This window comes from Candida albicans, chromosome 6 (genome assembly GCF_000182965.3).
Source record: "Candida albicans SC5314 chromosome 6, complete sequence".
Lineage (NCBI taxonomy): Eukaryota > Fungi > Ascomycota > Pichiomycetes > Serinales > Debaryomycetaceae > Candida > Candida albicans.
This window is the reverse complement of record NC_032094.1, coordinates 110797-135124: the sequence shown is the minus strand read 5'-3', so window position 1 is coordinate 135124 and position 24328 is coordinate 110797. Positions and strand designations below refer to the sequence as shown.

The 24328-nt window shown below is 34.4% G+C and overlaps 15 protein-coding genes across 15 annotated transcripts; 7 read left to right on the top strand and 8 right to left on the bottom strand. All coding sequences in view use genetic code 12, as the record gives it.

Moving 5' to 3' along the window:
- Nucleotides 1-16: 16 nt before the first annotated feature.
- On the bottom strand, nt 17-871 carry CAALFM_C600760WA (uncharacterized protein; the record flags this gene model as incomplete). The annotated part of the gene is made up of 1 exon (XM_706230.2): nt 17-871. The coding sequence occupies one exon, from the start codon at nt 869-871 to the stop codon at nt 17-19; it is 855 nt and encodes a 284-aa protein (XP_711322.2).
- A 1023-nt stretch (nt 872-1894) lies between these two features.
- Nucleotides 1895-3148, top strand: PGK1 (phosphoglycerate kinase; the record flags this gene model as incomplete). Its single annotated transcript, XM_706231.2, has 1 exon — nt 1895-3148. One exon carries the CDS (start codon nt 1895-1897, stop codon nt 3146-3148), a length of 1254 nt encoding a protein of 417 aa, XP_711323.1.
- A 234-nt stretch (nt 3149-3382) lies between these two features.
- FAT1 (long-chain fatty acid transporter) lies at nt 3383-5335 on the bottom strand (the record flags this gene model as incomplete). The annotated part of the gene is made up of 1 exon (XM_706233.2): nt 3383-5335. The coding sequence occupies one exon, from the start codon at nt 5333-5335 to the stop codon at nt 3383-3385; it is 1953 nt and encodes a 650-aa protein (XP_711325.1).
- Nucleotides 5336-6672: 1337 nt separating this feature from the next.
- On the bottom strand, nt 6673-8589 carry CAALFM_C600730WA (uncharacterized protein; the record flags this gene model as incomplete). Its single annotated transcript, XM_706235.1, has 1 exon — nt 6673-8589. One exon carries the CDS (start codon nt 8587-8589, stop codon nt 6673-6675), a length of 1917 nt encoding a protein of 638 aa, XP_711327.1.
- Nucleotides 8590-9177: 588 nt separating this feature from the next.
- Nucleotides 9178-10617, top strand: COX15 (Cox15p; the record flags this gene model as incomplete). Its single annotated transcript, XM_706236.2, has 1 exon — nt 9178-10617. The coding sequence occupies one exon, from the start codon at nt 9178-9180 to the stop codon at nt 10615-10617; it is 1440 nt and encodes a 479-aa protein (XP_711328.2).
- A 98-nt stretch (nt 10618-10715) lies between these two features.
- CAALFM_C600710WA (uncharacterized protein) lies at nt 10716-12659 on the bottom strand (the record flags this gene model as incomplete). The annotated part of the gene is made up of 1 exon (XM_706238.2): nt 10716-12659. One exon carries the CDS (start codon nt 12657-12659, stop codon nt 10716-10718), a length of 1944 nt encoding a protein of 647 aa, XP_711330.2.
- A 507-nt stretch (nt 12660-13166) lies between these two features.
- CAALFM_C600700CA (RNA polymerase II subunit B1 CTD phosphatase) lies at nt 13167-14060 on the top strand (the record flags this gene model as incomplete). Its single annotated transcript, XM_706239.2, has 1 exon — nt 13167-14060. One exon carries the CDS (start codon nt 13167-13169, stop codon nt 14058-14060), a length of 894 nt encoding a protein of 297 aa, XP_711331.2.
- Nucleotides 14061-14150: 90 nt separating this feature from the next.
- Nucleotides 14151-15677, bottom strand: CAALFM_C600690WA (uncharacterized protein; the record flags this gene model as incomplete). Its single annotated transcript, XM_706240.2, has 1 exon — nt 14151-15677. The coding sequence occupies one exon, from the start codon at nt 15675-15677 to the stop codon at nt 14151-14153; it is 1527 nt and encodes a 508-aa protein (XP_711332.2).
- Nucleotides 15678-15892: 215 nt separating this feature from the next.
- On the top strand, nt 15893-16433 carry CAALFM_C600680CA (uncharacterized protein; the record flags this gene model as incomplete). The annotated part of the gene is made up of 2 exons (XM_019475446.1): nt 15893-15895; nt 15972-16433. The coding sequence occupies 2 exons, from the start codon at nt 15893-15895 to the stop codon at nt 16431-16433; spliced, it is 465 nt and encodes a 154-aa protein (XP_019330991.1).
- Nucleotides 16434-16583: 150 nt separating this feature from the next.
- Nucleotides 16584-18287, bottom strand: CDC14 (phosphoprotein phosphatase; the record flags this gene model as incomplete). Its single annotated transcript, XM_019475445.1, has 2 exons — nt 16584-18166; nt 18242-18287. 2 exons carry the CDS (start codon nt 18285-18287, stop codon nt 16584-16586), a joined length of 1629 nt encoding a protein of 542 aa, XP_019330990.1.
- Nucleotides 18288-18702: 415 nt separating this feature from the next.
- CAALFM_C600660CA (uncharacterized protein) lies at nt 18703-19307 on the top strand (the record flags this gene model as incomplete). The annotated part of the gene is made up of 4 exons (XM_019475444.1): nt 18703-18705; nt 18770-18866; nt 18935-19187; nt 19250-19307. The coding sequence occupies 4 exons, from the start codon at nt 18703-18705 to the stop codon at nt 19305-19307; spliced, it is 411 nt and encodes a 136-aa protein (XP_019330989.1).
- Nucleotides 19308-19589: 282 nt separating this feature from the next.
- Nucleotides 19590-20449, top strand: RPS13 (40S ribosomal protein uS15; the record flags this gene model as incomplete). Its single annotated transcript, XM_019475443.1, has 2 exons — nt 19590-19610; nt 20015-20449. 2 exons carry the CDS (start codon nt 19590-19592, stop codon nt 20447-20449), a joined length of 456 nt encoding a protein of 151 aa, XP_019330988.1.
- A 261-nt stretch (nt 20450-20710) lies between these two features.
- CAALFM_C600640CA (TFIIH/NER complex subunit) lies at nt 20711-21802 on the top strand (the record flags this gene model as incomplete). The annotated part of the gene is made up of 1 exon (XM_706154.2): nt 20711-21802. One exon carries the CDS (start codon nt 20711-20713, stop codon nt 21800-21802), a length of 1092 nt encoding a protein of 363 aa, XP_711246.2.
- A 9-nt stretch (nt 21803-21811) lies between these two features.
- On the bottom strand, nt 21812-22210 carry CAALFM_C600630WA (uncharacterized protein; the record flags this gene model as incomplete). Its single annotated transcript, XM_706155.2, has 1 exon — nt 21812-22210. The coding sequence occupies one exon, from the start codon at nt 22208-22210 to the stop codon at nt 21812-21814; it is 399 nt and encodes a 132-aa protein (XP_711247.2).
- Nucleotides 22211-22350: 140 nt separating this feature from the next.
- On the bottom strand, nt 22351-22873 carry FCA1 (cytosine deaminase; the record flags this gene model as incomplete). The annotated part of the gene is made up of 2 exons (XM_019475442.1): nt 22351-22748; nt 22819-22873. The coding sequence occupies 2 exons, from the start codon at nt 22871-22873 to the stop codon at nt 22351-22353; spliced, it is 453 nt and encodes a 150-aa protein (XP_019330987.1).
- Nucleotides 22874-24328: the final 1455 nt, after the last annotated feature.

Below are 24328 nucleotides of genomic sequence, written 5' to 3'. Positions count from 1 at the left end.
TACGTAAATACACAATCTAAGAGGATGTGGCCTGTTTGGCATTATTGAGATCATCAATATTAAGTTTCTCACTCAACCCTTCAACCACTTGGATTCCTCTATTTATTTCATATTTTTCTTCTAAGCTAAACTCATAGTTTAATTGATTCAATTGAGAAACAATGTTTAAAGATTTGTCCACCAAACTAGTGTTTGAATCCTCATTCAATACCGAGGCTAAATAGTGAGGTAATTTTGCTTCTTTGAATTGTGCTTTCAAGCTATCGTCTAACCCATTACTCAAAATGGATGATATTAATGATAAAATTCTCAATTGATACTTGTTGTTCTTGTTATCAAAATTAATGAGTTTCAAACCTTGCAATTTCTCAAACTTTGCATATCCAGGTTGAAAATTTCTGATAAATGAAGAAATAGCAAACAATGCCTTCAGTTGTAATTCAAATTTTTTGTCATCTTGTGCTAATTCTATCAATTCACTCAATCCTTCAGTTTCATTGAAATCTTCTTGAGATTTGGGGTTGTTTTGTACAGCGGTTCCAATTATTCCACAAATAAGTACTTTCAATTCAACAGGGGTATCTTCTTTAGCTAAAATGTCAATCAATGGATTCCATAATTTCAAATTACCAATATTATTTGCATTATCTAAATTTTCAATCAACATTTCGAAATTTTCCAAGGCAATCTCTTTATCTTCTAATGAAACATCGGTTGATTCAACAACTTTTATACTTTCCTTCATTAATGTGGCTTCATCGGGACCACCAAATAATTGATTAAGTGCCTTTTGGTCGGGTTCTCCAATCTTTTCAAGAGCTGCTTTATCCCCTGATTGTTGTGCAATTGTCCAATGTAATAATTTTTCCATACTAGTAATACGAAGCTTTCAATAAAAATTTGAGGGGTAATAAAAGGGATTTCAAAAAAGAATAGTTAGCTAGCCTTATTTATATAAATTGAAATAGAGAGTGAGAAGAACTTTTGATATTCAATCCTTTAATGAAACAAGTTTTTACAATTTGCAATAGTTCCATCTGGCTCGATGGAGTTTCAATAATTTTTAGTTTCATATTTGCTTACTTCGAGAAGGTTCCAGATGAGCGCGACATTAATACGACATTTAGATCTGACCTGTATATAGAAGAATTGATCAAATGGCTTTCTACCACATAAGGGTTAACGGAACTACACTAGTGTCCTAGAATATGTATACTAATTTGCAAAACAAATGCTGGCAAAAAAAAAAACCTACAGTGGTGGTTATAATAAATTATAGATATGAAAAAGGAGATGCAGCAACTGTTGAGAAGTTGTTAATTAGGAAGCTTTATACAGTATTACTATTATTATTACTTGCTGCACCACCTGATGAAATATTAAAAAATTGTAGTGTTGCGTGTGTGTCAGGAGGCATGCGAAATATGGAGCGTTCTTCCCCGGGATAAACTCAATCGAGGTATTTTTTTTTTCTTCACTTGAACACGAGACGCTTTGACATTGACCAAATATGACGCAAACATTATGATTTGGTGATTGTTTAGCTATAGGGAAGGCAATTGGAATAGGTGTCATATGATCTAGGGCTACAATTGATCAATTTGAGCAAAAATAATAGACGTAGACACTAATTATTAATCTTGATTTCATTATACGTATGTTCAAATTTGTTTTCTCTCTCTTCCAGTTGTGCGTCTACTGACTCCTGATTGAATTTTTTTTTTGTTCACTTTCTACAAAAATATATAAATCCTCTTTTAATTCCAACTCAATTCACTCCTCATTTCATTCAATTGAATTTTTTTTTCTTTCTTCTTTCTTTTTTTATTTCTTATATTTTCTAATTCAATTTTTCAATCAAGCGATTATCAATTGCAGAAGAATAACTATCAAAATGTCATTATCTAACAAATTATCAGTCAAAGACTTAGACGTTGCTGGAAAGAGAGTCTTTATCAGAGTTGACTTCAACGTCCCATTGGACGGTAAGACTATCACCAACAACCAAAGAATTGTTGCTGCTTTGCCAACCATCAAATACGTTGAAGAACATAAACCAAAATACATTGTCTTGGCTTCCCACTTGGGTAGACCAAACGGTGAAAGAAACGACAAATACTCATTAGCTCCAGTTGCTACTGAATTGGAAAAATTGTTGGGTCAAAAAGTCACCTTCTTGAACGATTGTGTTGGTCCAGAAGTCACCAAGGCTGTTGAAAACGCCAAAGATGGTGAAATCTTTTTGTTGGAAAACTTGAGATACCACATTGAAGAAGAAGGTTCTTCCAAAGACAAGGATGGTAAGAAAGTCAAGGCTGATCCAGAAGCCGTTAAGAAATTCAGACAAGAATTGACTTCATTGGCTGATGTCTACATTAACGATGCCTTTGGTACTGCTCACAGAGCCCACTCCTCTATGGTTGGTCTCGAAGTTCCACAGAGAGCTGCTGGTTTCTTAATGTCCAAAGAATTGGAATACTTTGCTAAGGCTTTGGAAAACCCAGAAAGACCATTCTTGGCCATTTTGGGTGGTGCTAAAGTTTCTGACAAGATTCAATTGATTGACAACTTGTTGGACAAGGTTGATATGTTGATTGTTGGTGGTGGTATGGCCTTCACTTTCAAGAAAATCTTGAACAAAATGCCAATTGGTGATTCTCTTTTCGATGAAGCCGGTGCTAAAAACGTTGAACACTTGGTTGAAAAAGCTAAGAAAAACAATGTTGAATTGATCTTGCCAGTTGATTTTGTCACTGCTGATAAATTCGACAAAGATGCCAAAACTTCTTCTGCTACTGATGCTGAAGGTATTCCAGACAACTGGATGGGTTTGGACTGTGGTCCAAAATCTGTCGAATTGTTCCAACAAGCTGTTGCCAAAGCTAAGACCATTGTTTGGAACGGTCCACCAGGTGTTTTCGAATTTGAAAAATTCGCCAACGGTACTAAATCCTTATTGGATGCTGCTGTCAAATCTGCTGAAAATGGTAACATTGTTATCATTGGTGGTGGTGATACTGCTACTGTTGCTAAGAAATACGGTGTCGTTGAAAAATTATCGCACGTTTCTACTGGTGGTGGTGCTTCATTGGAATTATTAGAAGGTAAAGACTTGCCAGGTGTAGTTGCTCTTTCCAACAAAAACTAATTGATAGTCGATAATATAGTTACGTTATATAATATATAAGTGTTATATGTATCTTGAATATTAATTGAAAACAAAAAAAAAAAGTAAAAATTATATCTACCAAAAACTACCGAGGTATCTTTATATCAACTACGTATCGTAAAATAGTAAAAGTCTTTCAAATCCAAATAAATAATGTTGTGTGCTATTCCTTTTTTTTTTTCGTATTTATCAATATCTATTATCTAAACTAATTTACAATTTAGCTTTACCAGCACAAATCAGAGACCAGTCATCTTCAGTTAACTCAGTATATTTATCACCATTCAACCAGTAAATCATTTCTTTACCATCTTCACCTTTTGGTAATTTTTGATTTTTGAATTGATTCTTTGGCACCTTGTGATTATGAGATGCTTCAATAGCACCTATTTTAAGGAATGCAGGTTGAGCATAACTTGGTAAAGACTTGGTTACGTGTTCATGTATTGCTTTCAAGATTTCTTCATGTTGTAACTCGTCTTTTGGTTCACAAACAGCAAAACAGGCTCTACCTTCATGGTTTGGAACTTTGACACCAACAACAACCGATTGTTTAAGGGTTTTTGATCCCATCAATTCATTTTCAACTTCGGTGGCTGACACATTTTCTGATTTCCAACGGAATGTATCACCTAATCTATCAACAAAATATAATAATTTGTCTTCATCCATTTTCAACAAATCTCCACTTCTGTACCAAGCATCACCTTTGCTGAACACGTTGGTGAGGATTTTACTGTTAGTGGCTGATTTGTTACCATAGTAACCTTGGAATGATTTTTCGATATCTTGTGGGTTTAAAATTCTCATCATCAATTCACCAGGTTCATTGTAAGCAGCTTCAGTACACAACCCTGTCTTTGGATCTCTCCAAATTTCACTTTCATCTTCAGGATCCATCTTAGCTAATTTTTGTTGTGTAGATAAAAATAAATTGATGATGGAACCGTATTTACGACAGGCACCAACACCGTATTCACCATATTGCAAGTTAGTGGTAGCAATTGGTGATTCAGTGGCAGCGTAGAATTCACCAATTCCATCAATGTGGAATCTAGATTTGAATTCAGACCAAATGTCACGACGCAACCCATTACCATAAGCAATTCTAACATTATGTCTATCTTGATCTGGGTGAGGCTTTGAATTCAATAAATAACGACAAACTTCACCAACGTATTGAATATGAGTGGCTCCACATAATCTTGCTTGAGTCCAGAACGATGTTGCCGAGAATTTTTGGGAAACAGTAACACACCCGCCTACAATTAAAGTTGGACATACCCCCAACATTGCTGCCGTAGAATGGTATAATGGCATTGCTGTTAACACACTCGAGTTTTCCTTGATTTTCATAATGTGGCCAAAGATAACTGAAGCCATAAATGCCTTTCTCCAAGACATTATCCCTGCTTTAGGTAAACCAGTGGTACCAGATGTGTAAATCAAAGCACAAGCAGAAGAATCGGTATCTTGAGGTCTTCTAGTGCTATCTTTAGCTCTGTGCTTTGGAGTAGATTTAAGTCTCAAACGATCAAACAAGGCAAGTTCATCAATGTAGTGTATTTTTGTGTTTGGTAATTCTTCGGCAATTTGGGATTCAGTGTCTCTAATTGGTTTGTCACAATCTGGATCAACAAAAACTTGACTAACATTGGCAATCTTAAGACAATGAACCAAAGGTTTATCCTTGGTATTGAAATTCAAAAATGCCGGTAATGCACCAATATTCCATAATGCCAACCATAATATAATGAAAAGTGGTTTGTTCATACAAGCAACACCAATGGTATCGTTGGATGTGACACCATACTCATTCTTCAAGATATAAGAGTATCTCAATACCATATCATACAACTCTTTATAAGTAAATTCTTCAAGATCAAATTGATCATCATAAATGCTGTATCCATTTTCATCAACCTGAGGCTTTGGTGGATTCTTCTTAGGTCTTGGGAATGCTAATGCCTTGTTGTTGCTGTATCTCAAAGCAGAATCCTCAAATGAGTACCAATAAGATGCTCTACCTCTCGAAGATTTCCATAAATATGGAAGTGCATTTCTTGCAACTGTCAGTGCCAACAGAAGGTCATCTGAAATCAAATATTTGGCTTCTAATAATTGACTACCAAGTACGGCAGCAACTGCTAATTCCAAACCTGACATAACTGAAATCTAAGTCTCTTTTTTCTCTGTAGTGTAAGTAAACTTTATTTGTATTGTATTATTTTTTTTTTCGGTATCTGACAACAACTTATGAGTGTGTGTGCTTGCTATTTAATCCGAAACAATGTTAAAAGATTCAAATGAAATGAAATCAGTTCTTATGGAAACAACAACTAATGAATGAATATTAAAATTCAAGTAAATTAAATAGAAATTCAGAAGAAGAAAAGAAGTAAAAAAAAAAAACAATTTTGAAAAAATCGAATTCTTTTATTGGAAATTATTAATTTATTTATAAAAAAAAATACATAAAACTAACAGAATAAGAAAGATTTTAAAGAAAACGTATCAACGGACATAAAATCGATTAGCAAGTTTCGAAATTATTAGTCCCCCCCCCCCCTCCATCACCTCCTCCACCCCACAAACACAAAAAAAGAAAAAGAAAACAACTAGTCTTGTATCTAAGTTTAAAGATTTCAAGTTATGATGTATTTTTGGCTAATTATCTCATAAATTTCGTTGTTGTAGTTTGACTTTCTTTTTTTTTTTTTTTTCACAAGGAATCATTAAACAACTTCTCCGCAAAAAAGAAACAAATTACTACTTGTAGGTAATAAAAAGCAACTATTACAACACATACTGGAAATTACCTGTCTAGCCCTTGATGTTTTCTTTTTCCTTGGTATGGATTACTTTTAAGTAGTCAATTCGAGATGTTATTTTTGTTGTTGGGCTGCACATGCTAATTATGAATTTGATTCTTCTATTTCTCGAGCTTTCATAATTGAATTATACTGACTTAAAGTTTTTTGTGGTTTAGTCATATCGAACAGATAATGATATCCTAGAACCTTCTAGCAGTCAATGTAAATGTAGTGTGAGCCAGAAACTCTATTCATTGTTATTTGCCATCGTCACAATTTTTTGTTGAGGTCGCAATTTATCCGAGCTATTACTTGTTATATGGTCCCTTGTTTCTTGTTCTACTAGTTAACATTCTTTCTTTTGTTTTTCACATGATTCCAAAGTGCGTTTTGGTTGGGTGCCAGAAGAAGTAAAGTACGTAATATAAATTTATGCACGATTCGGAAATAACATTTGTTTTTTTTGATAAATACCTACTAAAACCAATTTTGTGACACTCCAATTTAACAATTATTGAAACGAGAAAAAAAAAAAGGGAGCAAGATCCAAAAGGTTAAACCTCCTTTACAACAGTCCTCGAGAAAACAATCACAACCTCGAAATGTTGAATTAACAACACTTGAATGGGACTAGCCTTTTGGAGGGTATACTTCACTAAACAGTATGTTCAGGTGAAAACCAGATTTCATTCAAAAGTCTACAACTCGAGACTGCCGATTGTCAATATTTTTATGAAATTTCAAATCGCTCGAAAGGATGCCCATCTTCCAGGAATGCGAGAATGAATCAAAAGTTGACCCTGAACTCGGCTCCTCGAGAATTGGTGGTTGTTGTTTAAACAATGGTGCACTGAAGTATTTTTCTGTGTGTTCTGTTGAAAGCGGTACTGCTGAGTCAATGTGTATTTTGGAATGGTTAATATCGTTGAACCACATAAAGATATTTTCATCGTGACGAGAAAGTAATTGGAATATCTCCTTGGCCTTATCTTGTATCACCAAGTGTTGATCATCTGAAAGTCCATATTGTACCAAAGTTTTCAATTCAATGTTTGATTCTTGTATATACTCTTTCATGCAACAGTTGCCATGTTTCACTATCAAGAGTTTCAAAATCTCATAGAAAAAGAATTTGTTTCTATCGATGTTGGAAATATCTATTGCTTGGGCAATCATAGGAACATATCCAATGTAATCATTGCACACACTGTGGTTTATCGATTCCCGTATAACTAATCCCAACTTGAGTTCATTGTCGTTTTCCATCTCTTTGGATTCCGCAAAGATTGTGTCAAGTCCCAATTGCAAATTACATAAGATCTTGAAAATGGTATTTCTTGTTTGCACAATAGGGTGAGGTAAATTCCAGTTACTGAATTGTAATTTCACAAGATTGCTTTTGGCATCAAAGTCATAAAAACGGTAATGTGACCAGCTATAAGTGAGCAAACTTTCTATTAATAGTAGCTTTAAAACCACACTCGAATCGAACATCATAGTGAAAACAAGTCCCATATCTACCAAATTTTCAATGCAATCATTAAATGCTTCAAGAAAAATGTTGGGATTATCCAAGAGTTCAAAGGATTTTCCAATTGACAATATCCGAAGTAGCAGAAGCTTTTTTGAAATTTTGCAAGACGATGTTATTATTTCATTCTCGGCGTCTCGTATAACTTTGGCAGCTTTCCATGCATTGTCAAATGTTGTGCGAGGCAAAACTATAGTACAATTTAGTAAACAGGACATTGGAATCTTTTGCTTTTGTTTGTATTTGAAAACGTTATTTAAGACACCACCTATCATAGCTTTAGTTTTGTCAAGGGCCATTAAGCTGTCTATGCTGTAAATCGATTTTGGTTGAATTGTGACAAAAGATGGAATTGTTTGTTTCTTAGTGAACTTGGTTATCGATTTGTCAGTGAGACCACTGTCATACTCATTTTCGTAGTATACCTTTTCTGATTCAGTGTGAGACGATGGCACATTATAGTTTGGTGATGTATCTTCTTTGTAGCACCACTGTTGTGCGTTTTCAATTTTTGGCTCTTTATCCGTGAACTGTGTCATACCAGAGATTGCATTGTTTTTACTTGACATTGGAGTTTCATGCTGATTATTCGTTTCAGTATTGGTTGCTTCTCTAACTTGAGCTTTGTCTATTTTGTTGCATAATGGCAGTGGTCTGTTTGCTTTTTTGTTGGTGTTGTTCCAATTGTTTAACTTCAAAGCCTCATTTGTTGATGATTTGATTCTTCTTCTGAATGCAAAAGAATATTCTCTTATTCCAAACGAAATAGAACTCAAAAGGATTAGCAAAACAATTATCGTCATAAATATATAGAAGGCATTTGCAAGAATTAAACTGTCGGTATCAGTACTCATAGGGATAGATTTAGCATTGGCGGCTAACGGCATGATATTAGTGTTGCCAGAATTATCTAGACCATCTCCATTGCCACCTATTTTCAAATATGAGTTTTTATAATTGTCGATAATATATTGAGGCTCTTCATGATCCATCAAGAGATTTTGTTTGTAAATTGGTTTTTGAGGAGACCGTTTGAATAGGTTAACTTTTCTTTGTAGATCCTGAGGCTCTATCATATTTAAGTATTGGAATATCTTTTCAATATTAACAACAACGCTAAAAAGTTTATACGACTCATTAATACGAATGGATCTATGAAGGAGAGAAGGAAAAATTTATTGATTAAATTACAAAATTATATTAAAAAAAAAAAAGAAAGGACTGAAGATAATTTGTAATGGGAAGTCTTAGCAATCTGATTATATTATGTCTATTGAGATTAATCTGTTTCAATTCTTTTTTACAACCAAATTGGGTTGCCAAAACTCTCACTAGTAATTTGTTCTACTATGGTCTCGTTTATTCGATTTACATATTTTTTTTGTAACGCTAAACACTACCATCTAAATAATTCTACAAATGAGAATTTACTTTAATGTAATCGAATCCAAATCCATCATGAGATGATTTGTACGGAGAGAGAAAAAGGCTCACATCGTCTTTGTGCGTGTTTGAATGAAAAAAAAAAACATCATGCCAAAATTTATAGTGCTACTATTCTCAACCCATAAATATATAAACTACCAGAATTGTTTTATCTGCTTTTTAGTTGTTGTTAGTTCATTCATTCACTAGTAACTTCCCACAACCATATTTTTATTGATATGTTGTCCAAGACCAGATTCTTTTTCACAAAGAATTCACTCGTGTTGAATACTTTACAACAAAACAAGGGTTGTAAATTATCTATTGTATCACGAACAGCACCAGCTTCTAAACTATTTCCATCGTCATTTAAAATTTCAAGGATTTTTAACAATTTAAGTAAGAGAAAGTATTCCACTATTAGTCATAGAGTAGATTCAACTTTCACTAAAACTGAATTTGTCAAGTCTACCCCACCTCCGGTGATTCCACAAAAATCTATTGGATATTGGTTATTAGGAACTTCTACTTTGGTTTTCGGTATTGTTGTTTTAGGAGGATTAACAAGATTGACTGAATCTGGTTTATCCATTACTGAATGGAAACCTGTGACTGGAGCAGTTCCTCCTTTAAATCAACAAGAATGGGAAGAAGAGTTTAATAAATATAAGAATTCCCCTGAATTCAAACAATTAAATTCTCATATTACTTTAGATGAATTCAAGTTTATTTTTGGCATGGAATGGGGTCATAGATTGGTAGGAAGATGCATAGGGGCTTTTTTCATTTTACCTGCTTTGTATTTTTGGGCTAGGGGTAGATTCACTCCTCAGTTGACAAAACGTGTGGTAGGTCTTACTGGGTTATTAGGTTTACAAGGGTTTATCGGTTGGTGGATGGTCAAATCAGGATTGGATGAAGAGCAATTAGCCGAAAGAAAATCTAAACCAACCGTTTCTCAATATAGATTGACTACCCACTTGGGTGCTGCATTTTTAATGTACTTGGGGGTATTATGGACTGCATTTGAAATTTTCAATGAGAATAAACTCGCCAACTTGGCTAAAAAATCGCCAGAAGCTGTGCAAGCAATTCTCAAACAATTAAATAACCCTGCCTTGAAAAAAACCAAAATAGTCGGTTTGAGTTTATTAGCATTGACTTTTGTAACAGCCATGTCTGGTGGTATGGTCGCTGGTTTAGATGCTGGTTTAATCTATAACACTTTCCCACACATGGGTGATGATTGGATTCCAAATGGAAGTGAACTTATGTCTCCAGTCTTTTCCAGAAAATCAGATCAATCAGATCTTTGGTGGAGAAATTTATTGGAAAACCCAACCACTGTTCAATTAGTACATCGTATTTTTGCAACTACCACTTTCTTTGCTGTCTTGGGAGCACATATCTATGTCAACAGAAACAAAGGTGTTGTACCTATTGCTGCTAAAAGAATAATGCATGGTGTTATGGGGGTTGTTACGTTGCAAGTAGCATTGGGAATAACTACATTGATTTATTTGGTTCCAATTCCATTGGCTGCATTGCATCAAGCAGGTGCCTTGGCTTTATTAACCGCTTCATTAGCATTTTCAGCTAAATTGAAGAAACCTAGACCGCAATTTGTACAATTCATCAATTCCAATATGAAAAGCAAATTATTAAAAACGAGAGTTTGATATAGCTAAAAGTCTGTAAATATGTTGTGGTTGTTATTGTTGGCTCCGTTTATAGACATGTGTATTTGTTTATTTCTTGTATATAATATTCTAAAAGTTTACCAAATTCTTTTACTAGACATCTTGTATCTCATAACTTGTGATAAACCTTCGTCGCCACTATCACTACACCAGGAATCTTCATTCAACACTCCTTGTAGTAGTTGTTTGTTTCGTTTTTCTTCAATTGTAGGTGGGATCTTTTCATCGGCATCATATAACTGGGCTCGGGTTGTTGGGTTTATTGTTGAAGGTTCAGTATTTGGTGACCCAGGAAGAAATGATAATCCAAGTGGTGAAGATAGATATGTTCCTACTGCACTGTCATTAATGTCAATACTAGTATCATTTGTTCTATTATCTGGAGGGGATGGGGTACCTTCCAGAAGGTAATCCCTTGTAGCAGCAACACTCCGGAAATCATTTAGTTTCTTTCGTAATTTTTCTTGGTGCTGTTTGTGTTGAGTAACTAACACGTTGGCTATTTTGAAAATCAACATACAAAGGATCACTCTTGTTAGCAATAACGTGAAGAATGTAAGCACAATTAATGACCCACTAGTGATTATGGCGTAGAAATTTGAACCTGCTACGGGAAAAACAAAAATATGTTTTAAATCAGCTAAAATCATCCTCAAGAAACAAACGACGGATGCTAGTAATGGCAATCCGATCCTTCTAGTCAACACAATATAATCAGTAAACTCGTGAGAAGATTTCCCGCTTTTGGTGTTAGCTTTAAACACCTCCAAGAAATCCAAACACAGAACATACAAAAAATTCTTGTAAACTTTAGGACGTATCTTATTAAACTTTGCAATGAAACAATGCTTTATCCAATCAACAAATATTTCGGATCCAATAACCACTACACTGGGTCCAAAAACCGCACCAACCCAACGGTTCCAACTTTTCCAACTATTAGGTATCAACCCCCCAGTGACACTTAGTTGAAGCAAGTTCTTGAGCGCGATAATACCTAACATTAAGGACAATTGGAATCTTTCTGTCAAATCAGCCATGGTTATTTGGAATAAACCTTCACGTTCAAACTTTTTAAAAACAGAACTCTTTAATTCGGAAAACTGGTTCGATAATAGCAACGTCATTAAAGCATTTGAGTATGAATTAGCAGCCACATTCAAGGAGACTGTTTGGTAAATCAAAATATATGCATGGAATGACAAATAGAATGTTGACAATAAATAGAAGGATGCAAAACGATAAATGTTTCTATTGGGTGATGATTCATATAAAACGTTCAAGATATCCTGACCAATTGAGGAACAGAGCTTTTCAGCACACTCAAGAACCCCAAACATTACGTATAGTTTTATATCTGTTTGGCCTCGCACGTCGTGGTACATTCTGGAAATATCCAATTTTCGATTTGACAATACCACTATGGATAAAATTATTATGCTTAAAGTAATAACGTCTTTCTTTATTAGTCTGAAGCGGCAAAATTGAAAAGTCTGTTGCTTCGTCAAAAACTGGTATGCTGATTGGGATGATATGATGAGTACTTTCAAAGGTGCCAATGTAAATAATGATAAAAATGAGTTTAGACATACTAAGAGCCCGAATATCATAAATTTTTCAAGACAAAACGGTATTTTGATCATGTTTTGTAATTCTTCAAAATGATTATCATTCATTGAATCAGTACTTTTCTCCAGTGTTAATGTATCATTCGAATTCAAATTTAGCTCTAACAACAATAACTTATATAATGAAAACCCTTTGGATCCATCTTTGCGTGGTTGATGCACTGAAATTTTATCAAATATAAAACTGAATACAGAATTGGCTCTTGATCGCAGCTGGGCTTGATCGGATGACTTGCAAGGTTTGAGTTGATCCTTTGTAGTTGTTTTGGATTTCCCTCTCACTTGTGGAAATGGCTCTTCAATTTCATTATTGACTATCAGGTCCGTTGTTTTGGTTCGACCTCTACTATTGCTGCGCGAGCTGTGGCCACCATTGCTTCTCTTCCTTCTCATATGGTATGAAGTATTAGAATGTCTGTTTCGGTGAGTATTTGAGCTGTTAGAGGGTAGTGTAGTATCACAATTTCTCTTTACACTGTTATTTGAATTGGGTGTCCAATAATTGACGAATTGCTATCGTGTTTATATTTTGAATCGTATAAACACATCAATTTGACAAACGTTTGGTAGTTTAGTCTGATATGCGCACACTTCTCTTAACTTGATCAATGACGGAAAACCTCAGTGGTGGTAAAAACAAACGAAAAAAAAAAAAAGGGGGAGGGAGGTAGGCATGAGGGCACACGAATCAACGAGAGAAGGAGGAGGCAAGACATATACAAATACAAATAAAATATAATACAATCAGTAATACAATTGCGACAATAAAAAATCCAACAATCAAAGAACGAACTTTATTTCATTCAAGTCATCAAAATTGCAATTTAACAAATCTCTTTTATTTTCTAATTCAGTGAATCCTGGTTTTTCTTTTTTTTTTTATTTCTATACAATTATACAATGGAGTTGCTTACCATAGAGAGATTCTTACCATTCTTAGAACCTTTTGAAGGTAAAGAATTGTTGACACCATCGGAATGTTCCAAGTTGTCCTTGATTATAGTGGAGGTTTTGGTTGATCGTTATGTTGATTTTAAATTGTTGAAATTCTTGAGCCGGTTTTTGACTCAGGAATTGTATGATGAACTAATAGAAGAGAGGAATATCGAACATGCATGTGGATACATAAAGTGCAATCGGTCACCGAAATCATTGGTGCGTCGATTGTACATAAAGTGCAATCGGTCACCGAAATCATTGGTGCGTCGATTGTCTATGAATAGTAACGGGATAACACAAGCCGGTTCAGAAAGCGATCCAGGTGCATCAACCAAATATCAAATCTACAATAGAAAACCTACCATGATATTACCCAACACGTATCTTTCCCAATACTGTTGCAAAGAACATTACCAAGCTTCGATTTTTTACAGAAACCAACTCAGCAACGAAGCACTTTTTTCCAGAAAGAATATATTTACAACGCCGCCGTTCTCGTCAGATAAATTCAATTGGTACGAGAATTCCATTACCTGTTTGGAAGAAGTAATTGCAAAACACAAGGAATTGAAACAATATGGTAAATCGATTTCCGAAGTGATTGCTATGATGAATGGATTGACTGTGAGTGACTTGAATAATAATAGTGAACTAAATGATGAGACAAACCAATTAATAAAACTAATTGAAGATTTTGAGATTGTGGAGAACAATGAACCCAACATGAATGGAGATCTAGAAGAAGTCGATGAAGAAGGTTATACCCAGGATAACGAAGAAAACATACATGATATAACGAACAATGTGGAAGGTTATGTGACATCCAACAAAAGTTTTGGTGGGTACGTTGTGTAGGTTGAGAAACTATGGGAGGTGTATTCTGTATAAAATAAAACTGTATAACGTTTATAATGCATATATATGTACAATATTACTCAACTATTATCAAAAATCTTTTCCTAGCTTTTTCATAATTTGAGCAATCCTCTTGGTAAGCTTGTAGCCATGCTTGTAATGCTTAAAACCTGATTCAGCCATGAATTCACCAAGAGTTTTACCTTTACCGATTACTTCTTCCTTAGGGAAGAAATCGATAGATCTTTTTGCAGCAACATCGAATATACTTCGTGAACCTGGAGGTGAAACAATCTCACTATGTTTAAAAACGTTGTGTTTCTGCAAGTTTGTGATTAATCGCTCATATTTTTCAACTTGTTCATCATAATGATTGTTGAATGACTTTTGAAGGTGGTCCTGTAATTCCTTTAAATCCATTTTGGAATCTTGAATAACTTGCTTATAAGCATCACGAAGATAATTCGAAGCAATATCTAAACTCTCACTCCACGAAAATTGTTCTAAATCTAATGGGTCGTTTGGTTTCCCGTTCAATTCATTTATATGGATCTGTAGCAATATCTCATACATCTCTTCTGCGTCATACAACTCTTGATAGTATTCTCTTGGATATACAAGTTCTTCAGGGCCAAAACCATGACTACCTTTGATGGGATAACTTCCATCCTTTTGTTTGTTTTCTTCTGTTAAATGAGTTTGCGACTCCCATATATTGATCATTCTACGAAAGAATATCTGTTTTTTGATTAGTTTGGCAATTTCTTCTCGACCAATCTTTTTCTTGGTAGGTTGCATTATGTACGGGACAGGCACAGTTCCTGCTAATGCTTCATGAACGGTGGCTTTATAAGGACCTTTATTATCAAGATCACTTTTCAATTGATCTAAATACAATTTATTAATATCATACTCCATAGCTGGTATAACTATAGCTTTAAGAATGTCTTGATCAAAATTCTCTAATGATTTCGAGCTGGTTCCTCGAATGATGTGATCAAAGTTTAAATTATCACCAGCAGTAAATATTAGCTCTGGGGAATAAGGCAATAATTTGGGGTCGGGGATCTTTTTCAAGCTTTGCAACTCATGCAAAAATTGTTTCAACACTGTATCACCTTGATATTTTGCGTTTGCAAGTCCGTCTTTAATGAACTGTTGTTCACTGTCTGGCATTCTTAGATCTGGGGCATAATATTTTGTCTTTCTCCTTGATCTGGCCAATAGATTTCGTTTCACTTTGCCTCTTGCAGTCTTTTTGGCTGATTCCTCGATCTTTTCTTTATTGGTCAAGTAATCTGCTCGTCGTTTTTGATACAGGAAAACTTCCTTGCGTTGTATATCGATGAATTGTTTCAAATCATCCCAATTGCCACCTAACGCTAGACTTAGTGCTTCATTTAGAGTTATGCCTTTAAGAATTTGCTCTGATATTTGAAAAGTGCTTCCATAGTTGCTTCTAAACCTTTCTTGTATATTATATTTTAATTCAAATTTGTTTATTGAAGCGGGAATAGATGCTAATTGATTCGTTTTCCGTAGCAACGCTCGGTATAATTGACAAACCGCTAGCTTGTGATCATTTCTAGATGTTAATTCCGATACAAGCCTATTCATCTGTCTGAGGTTTTAAATGTTGGAGATCATAGGTACTAAATGTGTGGCCATTCCAATGCAGATGGGGACTCGAACTTTAATTCTTAGTAAAAGAAAAAATTATATCGCATCTTGATAGAAGATTCTGATGCTTAGATTTTTCAGAAATCGCAATCTTCAATCGCGTCATATCCCAATTTATTCAAGAAGTCTTACTTCAAAATACAACAGACAGCATGGTATGTATAGACAGACTAATCATTTAAAATTGAAATTGATTATGTATTGGCAACAAATATTAACATTTCATTTAAGCCACCAAAAAAGAAAACGGAGAATACAAGTACCATTCTCAAGTTGAAAAGATATACATCTACTTTTATATTAACGATTGAACCATCACACTCATTAGAGGATATCAAATATCAATTGTGTAATATTATCAACAACTCGGGAGGATTACCTGCAATTCAAGACCTGGAGGTGAAGAACGAAGATGAAGAAGATATTGCAGTCCCAAAATCAGAATACATCGATGATGTGGATGAAATCAAGGAAGAAGTACAAGACGAGTCGGCCATAACTAAGGTACTGGTAGATGATATACGAGTGGCCTATCCAAAAGATTCAACTCAGCCTTATTCCAATAACTGGATTGAATTGAGTGAAGATAGTGATATTGCTGAATTAAGTTTAAAGGATTTCGATATATTGGCTTTTGCATATGGTTCGGAAGAACAAATTGAAATTGTTGAACCAGCTTATGAAGAAAACTAATTTAGAAAAAGTATAAATACGAAACAAGTCTATAGTTTTACATACTTTTAGTATACATTGATTTAATGAAGGTGAAGCAAAAAAGAAAGAATAACAAATAACAAATAAAAACAGGTTATCAAAAGAAATGAACTTAACATACATGTACAACTAATGTTTCTTTCCACTTAACTTTCTCACACCACCAGAGTGTGCTCTTGATGTTTGTGAGTTTCCAGAAGCGATCCTATTTTTGGATCTGGCTTTAGACACGCGCAAAACATTCGTGGGGGATGTACCTGGTGGAGATGATAATGTTTCATTGACTGTTTTTGTTGTTGTTGTCTTGATAATATGAATTGATTGCTGACTAGATACATTGTTGGTTGATATTGATCTCAAAACTCTCCAATCAGAATTATCCTTTGTTTTTGGTGTCACTGAGTCATACCTTGCTGGTGAGCTTTGAATTATATCTTGCATAGTGTTTTCATCGTCAGAATTGTTCACCATTTCTACCTCGTCAATATCTTCAGAGTCCTCAAAATATTTTCTTGGTTGTCCAGGAGACTCGATAGGTACCACAGTTTGGATTTTAGATGCCAAAGCACCACTCACCTTACGTCTTCTAATCGGGGTATTTATTACAGAAGAATCAGCAAGTGGAGATGTCAATTGTTGTTGCAATTGCAATCTTTCTTTTCTTTTTGCCTCTTTTAGTCTTTGTTTATAGTCTTCATAAGAGCACAATGGGAACAAGTTGCCAATTAAAGGATCGGGTCTATTGTCTACTATCATTGTATGTCTCCAGCTTCTAAAATCATCGTGGTGCAAGTAAAGCCAATGTTGTTGAGGACCAACAACCATTCCTGGTCTGATCATTCTCATGTACGCGATACATTCGTTGGCTGTAAATCCATGAGTGTATATGAGATGGGCTCCAATCAAACAACCGGTTCTTCCTAACCCTGCTTTACAATGTACTGCAATTTTTCCACCTTTATTGATAATACACTCTGCAGCACCAATAAATTTTTGAACGTATTCCAAAGTAGGACAAGTTCCATCATCGAAAATCATATCAATGTGCTTAATATTTCTCTTTGTAAACTCTTTTGCGTCGTATAAGTGAGAGTTTAATCTCACCACAAGCTGGACGTTGTTTTCCACGAAGTACTCCAAAACTTTTTGAAATGGTTCGTTTAATCCTCCTCGCTTGCTTTGTTGAGGAGATGCAAATGCAATGAAATCTTTGGATATAACGTTAAAATCTCCTTGGTCGACTCTTTCGTACTGTTCATACTCGTCTAAATCAAATTTGGCCAAGTCAATCATACCTCTCTCTTTAGCTCTCCACATGGCATACACGACATCCTGAATAGTTATTTCATAATCCGCACTGCTATATCCTGCGTCTCTGAAAGCTTGTAAAGGTGGCGTGATTTGAGCAATAGGTTGCAAAACTTGATGAGGAGCCCAATTCTGGAGCAATATCATGTAACAGCATAGTAAACATGCTAAATTGGCTCTTTCCTTAGGGGATGTCGAACTATATATCACGAGTCCCTTCCCTTGGGTTGAGTCTTCGTTTAATTTCTTGTGTAAAAGAACTGCAAAACGATATAAATGCCCAATGTTCAAAGGTCCGAAATCCATGTAAAATGCATTATATGGTAATGCGTCTTCAACTGTGAAATATGCCAAATCTTCTGTATCCCTTTTGTGATGATCATAAGCGCCAAGGTATATTCTATCTGTAAATGGAATTGTTAGTATATAATGTTATAAAAGGTAGAACAATCAATTTGAAGTAGATTTTCCCAACATACTTTTAAGAAACTCTATAAGAGGCACATGAACCAGTGAACTATGCATCGGAAAAGGTGTTTGTGATTATTAGGTAGTTTAGAACGGTATGGTAGAAACAAACGTGTTTTTGAATGAAAGACAAAATGTACTTATATGTAGAAAATACAAATGAATGATAGACGTTGAGTTAATTGGATAAAATTGAAGACATAAAATAGAAATTCAAAAAAGATCTCTTCCATCAAAATTTATGTTGTTTCACTTTGTTTTTGTTTTTGTTTTGTTTTGATTTCTTTTTTCTTCTTTGAAATCGCTGAATGGAAGCGTACTGTTGTTGTTGTTTTGTTTTTGCTGAATCGGGTAAGATTTGAATATTGTGCACTACTGTAGCAAACCTCAATCCAAGAAAAACTCCAAATCTGATTGTGAGAAATCAAAATTTTAGGTGTATTAATCCTTCATAGCAAAGGAAAGGAAAGCCATGGTACGTTCAGCATAACTATTTTTATAAAGCTTGTTCGCTTTACTAACCGGACCATTGATGATAGTCATCTTCGTTATATACATTTTCTCCAGAAACACTATCAGCATTAACAAAGTTTAGATTTCAAAGTGCCAAAGTGGATAAAGTTCAAGCTGTTATATGTATGTATTAAAACAATGCCTACAATTTTGCGATTGTTTAATTTTGAATACTAACATGTCAATGTTAGACACGATTGACAAAAAGAGTCATGAAATCAAACAAGAAGATGAAATTATAGATTCCATAGAAGAATTGGTTGAGGAATTACCCGACACCTCTCCTAGATACGTCATCCTATCATATCCCTTCAAACTAGATGATGGGCGATTGAAAACACCATTAGTTATGTTATACTGGATCCCACCAACAAGTGGACAAGAAAGTAGAATGCTCTATGCTGGTGCAGTTGAGCAATTTAGAGATAAAGCTGGAGTCTCAAAGTACGTATTACAGGTAATTCTGCCTTTTAGCTGAACACACTAATGTACTAACATCCATTTAGATTGATCAAACTTGAAGAAGAAGAGGACTTTGATGATTTGAAAGAACAATTGATTTAGAGGGGGGGTTAACAGTTCTGTATTATAAAAATGAATGAGCTTGTAACTGGTCTATCTATCATATAGCTCTCCTTTTAGTGTATAATCTGATTCCTGCATATATTGCTACTCATTTAATTTTTTGTTACAAAGTCGTGTGCATTACTATTCTGTAGAAATGAGTAGAGAAAAAAATTTTCAGTTGTTCTTCCTCTTTAAAGGAAAAAAAAAAAATTTTCATTTCCTTTCTTTCTCAATCTTCTTTTCTTACCACTAGTCAATCAATAAAATAAATCAGTCATCATGGGTCGTATGCATTCATCTGTATGTTATCAATCAATCAGTCACTAAAATCAGCATCACATACTATTAACATGATAGTGGGAACAGGAGTTTTAAAGAAAAAAATGGATTTGTTTGGCTTTAACAAATGAAGAGGTCTTGCCTAAAGTAAACAATTCGTCTACGGTCGACAATAAACAGTACCTAGAATTGTTACTATATACGCTTTAGGTATTTGATACTTTTCTTTGATTATTGCTAGGGATGGAGAGGAACACTGGGATGGACTAATCGTCTCGGTGTCTCTTCTTTGTCTTAAAATTTCAAATCTAAGTAATTTCAATTTACTTTTTTCTAATATGACATGTCAAATATTGCTCCAGATGTTAATTGGAACTTTCTTTTCTTTGCATTGGGATAAGTTTTACTAACATCTTGTTGTTTAGGGTAAAGGTATTTCCTCCTCCGCTCTTCCATACTCAAGAAACGCTCCATCCTGGTTCAAATTGTCTTCTGACGATGTTGTTGAACAAATCATCAAATACGCCAGAAAAGGTTTGACTCCATCTCAAATTGGTGTTATCTTAAGAGATGCTCACGGTGTTTCTCAAGCCAAGGTTGTCACTGGTAACAAGATCTTGAGAATCTTAAAATCTAACGGTTTAGCTCCAGAAATTCCAGAAGATTTATACTACTTGATCAAGAAAGCTGTCTCTGTCAGAAAGCACTTGGAAAAAAACAGAAAAGACAAAGATTCTAAATTCAGATTAATTTTGATTGAATCAAGAATCCACAGATTGGCTAGATACTACAGAACTGTTGCTGTCTTACCACCAAACTGGAAATACGAATCTGCTACTGCCTCTGCTTTAGTTGCTTAAGAAGGTTAGTTATTTGTATATCTTGTCTTTTTTTTATATATATAAACATGTATATTATTCACTAATTAATATTTTATATCAATAACGAATGGAAAGTAATCGTTTTAAAATGATATGGTTCTCAAAAATTAATTGTAGTGTTTGAAATAGCATGGCTTGTTGCAAGAAATTAGTTTGAAAAATTAAAAGCACTCAAAAAAAAACACTTCTGAAGAGTTTTCGTAGAAGACTTTGAACATTCTTTTAACACTCAACACAATTATGGAAGCCATATCCGATAGACTATTTAATGAGAATGCAAACACGATAGAATCAGGGAATGATGACCCATCATTATTGACTATAATACTAGATCTTTCAATGAAAGGATGGTATAACATCAAAGAAATGATTTCAATACAAGATATCACCAAATCATTACTAGTTTTCTTGAATGGGCATTTGTCATTAAACAATAGTAATCAAGTGGCATTTTTAGTGAGTTCTACTATGGGTTCTAAATTTTTATATCCCGATTTAACTATGGTTGGAAACCCCAACGTGAGTGAACATTCTGAACATTTTCCTGACATGTATCGACTGTTTAAAATGGTTGACCAATCTGTGCTACAACGATTGAACGAGTATATTGAAGAGATTATCAAATTCGAGACAGGGAATGAAAAAAAGGGTTTCAATTGCTTGACTGGAGCAATCAGTATGGCTTTAACGTACACAAATAGAATGTTAACGTTGGATCAATCAATCACCACCACAACTGCTGCTGCAATGACAGCTTCTACGCTTGAAAGTACATCCAACAACAATAATACTAGTGGCACTAGTGGATCATCTAGTACCTCATCTAGCACATCGATGAAATCAAGAGTTTTGATTGTGTCTGCTAATGATGATGACGATCTTAGGTATATTCCATTGATGAATTGTATATTTGCTGCCCAGAAAATGAAAGTGTCTATTGACGTAGCAAAATTGGGTCATAACAACTCATCCTATTTACAACAAGCTTCTGATGCCACCAAGGGGGTTTATTTACACATTGAAGATCCAAAGGGAATAATTCAAGTGTTATCAACCGCATTTTTTATAGAACCCAACCTACGACCATACATTATTTTACCTACAAATTCAAATGTCAATTATCGAGCCAGTTGTTTCATTACTGGGAAATCAGTGGACTTGGGATATGTGTGTTCTGTTTGTTTATGTATTATGTCACAATTGCCTCAAAGTGGTAAATGCCCAGCTTGTGATTCTGAATTTGATAAAAAGATCATTCAAGATTTAAATAGAGAACCTCAAGTTATTTCAAAAAAGAAAAGAAAACTTGAAAATGGGAGTCTGACTAAATAGGCCACCTTCTTATATTCCATCATTTACTATATTAAAGGGATAATCAATGGGATAATTGTGTATTTCAATTAAATGGTGTTTCCTTTCTTTGGGGTTTGAAAAAACTGCCTTACATGACTCCGTATAACATTTGAATATTTTATCACCTCTTTCCTGCTTTATTTGTAGTAGTGGGTTATGGTTCTCATCTATATGTAATGAAAGAAAACTCTTATTGGGAAATACTTTTAGGCATGACTCACATGTATGTTCATGAATGGAAACAACATGTAAATGATATTGTTGATAATCTTCAAATGCCTGATTAAAGCATGGGTGATAATTGCAGAGTATTGATTGATCTCCGGTTATTCTGCTATTAGTTGATTGCTCTTCTTCCTCTTTTTCTTCTCTGACTCTTTTACTCATTTGTTGAACAAGATGATGATGTTGCTTTTAAGGTTAAATATATAAAAAAAAGGACTTACTCTACGACAGAAAAAAAAATAGTTTGATTTAAGTTTTATATTACACTAATCTGAAATACTTGCAAAATAATTAAACATGATTTATTCTCCAATATCTTCATTCCAATCTTGTGGTTTCTCTTTAATGAATTTGGCCATCAAATCAATACATTCTTGATCATTTAAATTCACAACTTCGACACCATTTTCAATCAATAACTTTTCATTACCCAAGAAATTGACATTTTCTCCCATCACAACTCTTTTGAATCCATATAATAAAATGGCCCCAGTACACATACTACATGGTGATAAAGTAGTATAGATGGTACAATCTTTATAAGTTTTTCCTGGTAATCTTCCTGCGTTTTCTAATGCTGACATTTCTCCATGTAAAATAGCTGAATGTTTTTGGATTCTTTCGTTGTGACCTTGGCCTAATACTGTGTCATCAGATGAAATAATACATGAACCAATAGGTATCCCACCTTCTGAGTAACCTGGACAGCAAGTGTGTTAGTAAAGCTGGATTTTAATTGAAAGTTCAGAGTGGGCATGATATACACATACTTTTCTTGGCTTGATCAAGAGCAACTTGTAAACCTTTTTTGTCGTCAAACGTCATGTTAAAATTGTAATAAATGCAATAAACAAAGTAAAGATTGGTACTTTGAAGTGACTGTTGAAAGCAAGAAGAATTGAAAGAGAATTTTACAAGCTTTTTTGCGATGTTAAGCTAAGTTGCTAAAAGCATCACCTTAAAAAAAATCTTGGCCCGTAAGTGCACAAGACGGAATTGAATAGACGGAAAATGCCGTGATAACGCAAGCGGAATTAAAGTGCCGTGAACTTATAAACGTTTGAGTGGACATATTTAAGTTAATTGTGGTATGGCCGTTGAAGTGATAAATAAATATGTGAGTCTATTATTTTACTCTTTCGTTTGCTTATTGTATTACTGGAAGTTCTGTGAAGTGTATGGAAAAGATAATACACATTAAATATGGAAGATCATGACAATTTCTTTTAGCAAGAGGTTTACCCAAAAATCAAAGATAAATATAGCTCAATGATCTTTGTTTTGAACTGCAAGCAAGATGTAATGGCAACAACATAAAGGCTCAAAAATTTAATGTCTTGGGATACTTGATTGGTTATGTTTTTTTTCTTTATTTTTGCAATTTTATCACCTTAAAATTTGAAATGCAACAATAAAACTAAAAATTGGTTGCAAATTATAAATATCTTAATTTAAATACAACAATTATTCTTCAAAGGAATTTACTATAATGTAAGCTATGAAAAGTGACAACAAACACCAAAGGTTGGTTTATAGGTGAGACTGTTTATTCCCCTCAGCACCAATCCCCCTTCTTCATGCATATTAAGAGCAATGAAAAAATTAATACACTTGAAGAACACACCCCGGAGACTTCTTTTAAGCCCCCACCTATTGGTTATGGTGCTCCTAAGTTTGTTGATCAACATTTTTCATTCAATCTTTTGTATATATGCATTCACGATTGAAGTTTAATTTTTTGCGTACTGAGAATCTAAACTTTTTTTTTGCCACGTTCCGGTTTCGGGTCCGCGATTCCCGATCACAAAACTATGGTGGTGATAATTCGTGGGTTTGCAAAGACTCCGGGATTATCCAACAATAATAATAGAAGATTAAACAAAAGGCTGAATATAAAAGAGGGGAGATGAAAATAAAGCTTAGCCTCCTTCCCCCCTCCTCCGGGAAATTGTTGCCGTATCTTCCCACTCGATACGGTACCCCTACCCACCGTTGTAAGTCAAAAGTGGTGGGTGGTGGGGGAGACACACAACAATAATTGATTGGTCAGATCTAACCCTACAAGAAAAGAAAATATGTTACATTTCTCTTATAATATTTCATAGTGGGGAAATCACCAGAAAAAAAAAACAGGAGCCGCTGGTGAAGGAAAAAGTAACAATATCTCAAATTATTGAACTTCCAATCAGCCGACGAATTGATTAGTTTTTAAATAATCAGAAATTCCCAATCTATGTGATTTTCTTGAGTGTCATAAATCTAAGAAAATCCAAGAAAGAG